At 38.1% G+C, this 4430-nt stretch overlaps 1 protein-coding gene across 1 annotated transcript; it reads left to right on the top strand.

Moving 5' to 3' along the window:
- Positions 1 to 307: 307 nt before the first annotated feature.
- On the top strand, positions 308 to 3938 carry LOC111024757 (uncharacterized). The gene is made up of 5 exons (XM_022302529.2): positions 308 to 640; positions 802 to 1038; positions 1939 to 2022; positions 2357 to 2486; positions 2593 to 3938. The coding sequence occupies exons 1-5, from the start codon at positions 354 to 356 to the stop codon at positions 3601 to 3603; spliced, it is 1749 nt and encodes a 582-aa protein (XP_022158221.1). The 5' UTR covers positions 308 to 353; the 3' UTR covers positions 3604 to 3938.
- The last annotated feature ends 492 nt before the right edge of the window (positions 3939 to 4430 follow it).

Raw genomic sequence — 4430 nt, 5'->3', positions numbered from 1 at the left:
TTTTCGTATTTTTGTAGATTTTCTTGTACTATGATGAAAATGTTGATTTACTCTCGTATCGATGTCGAACCTATGGAAACATAAATATGTCGATGAAAATGTGGATGTGTCGATAGATATTTAGAACCATGATATGAGTACAGCTCTACTACCGAACAAAAGGTAGTGGATTCGAATTCCAATGGTTAACATAATTTAAACTTTATTTTTTCCAAAGTGGATATGTGTCATTTCATTTGTATAAAATATAAATCTAAATAATAAATAAAGAAAATCTGGGTCCCTAAATATGACCGTTAAAATTTTAAAATGAAGCACTAAGGAGCAGAAACCGAGAGGCACTAGCGAGAGAAATGACAGAGAAACCCCCAATTCCAGAACCCTCATCGGAAGCCATCGAAATGGACGCCGGCCTTGCTTCCGCCGCCCGAACGCCGGAGATTTCCCAGTACGAGCAGTCCAGAGAGTTGAGGATCAGAGAAAACCTGGAGCGGATGCAAAAACTCGGCATCCTTGACCTCTCTCTCAAGCTCAAATCCTCCGCCCCTTCGAAGCAAAATCGCCGAAAATCGTTTAATCCAACAACTTCTCCGCCTCCGTTTGACCTCCCGCCGGCAGGACCCCTCCGGCGATCATCCAGGTTTCGGCAATTGCTGATTATTACTTCCTAAGCCCTTATCTGAACTTAAAGAACTCATTCTCTGATCGTCCTGTACGAAATGGGGATTTTAGGTTTTCTTTCTCTGAATTTGTCCTGTTTTGTTCCTCTTTTCCTCTGTTATGATCTTTTGGCGGATTTAGGTTACAGAATGTGACGCCGGTAACTTACTCCGAACTTCGAATGGAGAGGAAAAACAAGTGTTCGGAGGATGACGGTGTGATTCTTGAAGATGGTTCGAGGCCGGAGGTGTACACGGAAGAGCATGAGAAGCTGTTGGGTAGCACAGAGAAGAGCTGGACGCTGTTTGTGGATGGATATGGTAAGGATGGGAAGCGAATTTATGATCCAATAAAGGGAAAGACGTGCCACCAATGCAGGTTCGTACAATGAAAAATGCTCTGTAATTTTCATCGGAAATATGTTGGTTTGGTTGTGTGATCTTATCTATTTGATTTTAGATGAACGCTTTTATTTGGCAAAGAATGCGTGTGTTTAGATGCATTTGAATCAAGTTTATGCTTTTGCTTGGGGACTAGTCATTTTAGTGTTAGATCAAAGTTATTAACTAATAGCAGTTAATTTATTATACATTATTGAGTTAATGCCAACTTATACACACAAATCATCCATTATATAACATGTTAACTAGTTATGATGAACTCCTTGTGATGGGTTATAGGTCAATTTTAGAAGTTATGAAATATTCATTACTTTCCCTTATGAAGAAAGGGTAAAGCAATATTATTTTAGTAATTAAAAAAAAAAGGTGAATAGGGGAAATTACAGAATGACTTGATATAGGGCCATCAGTTCCATTCCATTCTCTTTCTCTACCTCTTCGTTTTGATCTAACTTAACAATCTTTTATGCACGGCCATACCAACATGGAAAACCTATTTTCTCCCTCTTAGCTCCCCGAATCACTTGAAAGAGGGTGAAAGGCCACTACTTCATTCATGACCTTTCTGCTCTTTTTGGTTAGATTGTTATTTCATATTCCTTTGACCTGAAGTAAATGATAAGTTATTGAAAGAAGGTTCTTTCATGGAATGCATAATGGAATGACCTTCTATGGAATAACTCGATTAGTTGCTCAAACAATATCACTTTATGGTAAGTTTTAAATAAATTATTTTGTGATATTTGTTAATCAGGGAAATGTCAGATATATAGTTTAGTTGATAGGAATTGTTACAAAGTAGAATGTAAGCGTAGCTCTATTTAACTAGTGGGAAATATTATCATGTTTTCATTAAATGGAAATGCTATGTTTACAGGCAAAAAACATTAGGGCATCGCACTCATTGCAGCAAATGTGACATGGTCCAAGGGCAGTTTTGTGGAGACTGTCTGTATATGAGGTACAATCTTTGATAACATTCTTTTCAAGTTGTATCTACAGTTGGATTTCATATTTTTAAGATACTTTATCTGGAAAATGTTGCATACATTCTTAATGGATGTCTTTTGAAGTTCTTTTTCCGTCAAATGTCAAGCAATAACATGGCATGCCGAGCAAATTAACTTCATTTTCACTTGTGATGTGCTGTCTCAGTTCTTTGGATGCATAAACTATAAATGCTCAGTCGTTTGGCTTCTTGAGAGTGGAAACATACCAACTTCTTGTTGGCTCAAACCGGTATATGAACTTTCTTAGGTTGGAGCCATCATACTATTCTTTTCCAACTCTTGCAGATACGGAGAGCATGTTCTTGAAGCCCAACAGAATCCTGATTGGATATGTCCCGTTTGTCGTGGAATTTGCAACTGCAGTTTGTGTCGCCAAGCTAAAGGATGGCTCCCTACTGGAACTCTGTATAAGAAGGTAGATTTTCTTATCTATATTCTATAGTATAATGTGAATTGCCTCCTGTATTTCTTGTTTTACTCGGAGAATTTGCAGCTAAGGGTCAATACTTTGAACTGTATAGATAGCAAGGATGGGCTTCAAGTCTGTCGCACATTTTCTCATCCAAACCAAACGATCACAGCCTAGTTCAGGGCAGAATCCCACCGACCTCGCTTCTGCAAAAAGGTCACTGTCCTTCATAGATTTTGACGTTAATCCCGCAGGAACAATGGAGCATCATGTTGAAAATAATGTAGGAGGTGAATCTGAAAATGAGAAGCAGATACTGCAGAGTATTTCCAATGTAGACACTAAAGATCATATTTCTGTTAAGAGGTCACTGAGCTTTTCATGTCTGGAGCAGCAGGACTTACAAGAAACTAAACCTCCATATTATCTGGATCATGAAAATGATGAACTGTCAAAGCTCCAATCTGCAAGCTATGAACTTGGTGAAGTCATCAATGAGAAAGAAAAGGAACCGCATTGCTTGAAGAGAAAGAATGGTGATAACTACAGTCCATCTGATGAATGTCCAATGCCTGAAAAGAAACCGACAATTGCTCTACGCAATGACCAAAGTGACAAAGAATTATTGGGAGTTCAAGGAATAGCATCGCCAACAGATCAAAGCCTCGAAAAGAAGGGTGATATAAGCAGCCAGACAACCTCAGAGACTACAACTGGACAAAAAAGCCCAGAAGGCAAGGTCTTCCAAGAAACTAACGAGGAAAAAACATCTGAAGAGGGTGCAAACAGTTTGTCGAAGAAAAAAACGAAGCCTCGAGTTGAACTTTCAATCTCTTCAGAGCTTAAATCTGTAAGTACTGGTAGGGTGTTGCGGTCTGGAGCTAGACATCAAAGCCCTGAAACCAAGACCGATATTAGCAGCCAAACAACCTCAGATAGTACAACTGAACAACAAAACCCAGATGGGGTCTTCCAAGAAGCTGATGATAAACCAAGCATAATAGAGGGTTCGAACAGTTTGTCAAGGAAAAACACGAAGGCTGAAGCGGAACTTTCAACCTCTTCAGAACCAAAATCTGTAAGTATTGGTAGGGTGTTGCGGCCTAGACATAAAACAATCTAAATATGATGCTAAATTGTGTGTTATAGGTTTTGCCACCATAGTTTTTTTGAGGCTAGTAACTTTTTTTGGAACTCAGAAACTTGGTGTTTTAGGTAGTAGTTGTTTTAGGGGTATCTAGCAAGGGAGGAGCAAGGGGAAGTTATTTGTTGCATATGATCAGTAGTTCAGCAGTTTTTGTTATCCTCCTGTCTTTTTTGTTAAGCTTACAAATCGACAGCTCTAAAGGTCAAATCAGTCATTTTGCGTTGATTTATCGGTCTCTCCTCCCCTTGATGTCAGTTTCGATGATTAATGTGACAAGAAGTCGAAAAGTTTACCTGAAAATTTCAAGCTTTTGATGCAATGTTGCTAGATCTCAATGAAGTGCCTAAAACTGATGTCAAAAGAATTTGGAAGAGAATACCATCTAGACAGAGACTTTCACTTCATTGATTTCAAGAGAACCTCAACTAGCTACCAACGGTTCAATTATGCAACTCTTAAGGTTAAATTATATGGAATAAGGAAGAAGGATTCAATTATGCGTCAATAGTTTCATTTTTACTCTTTTTAACTTTTAAACTTATTTCAAAAATCCTTCCATCGACTTATTTGTTAAAATGAAATTGGAAAACGTGGTGGTAAGTAGTAGAAATAGAGAAACGCGTGAGAGTTTATATTGGTTCGTCTCAATCTTTTTACTAGTCTAATATGTTGCAAAAGGTGGTTTTACTAAGTTTGAGAAGATTACAATTGAAATTGAATATACCATCACTAAACCCACAAAATACGGATTACTTTTCACCCACGGTTCACGACCACTCAAGTCTCTTTTGTTTTGATTATCC

Source organism: Momordica charantia (genome assembly GCF_013281855.1).
Source record: "Momordica charantia cultivar OHB3-1 chromosome 2 unlocalized genomic scaffold, Mcharantia_2.0 BLBB01000002.1, whole genome shotgun sequence".
NCBI lineage: Eukaryota > Viridiplantae > Streptophyta > Magnoliopsida > Cucurbitales > Cucurbitaceae > Momordica > Momordica charantia.
This window is presented reverse-complemented; position numbering and strand designations above follow the sequence as displayed.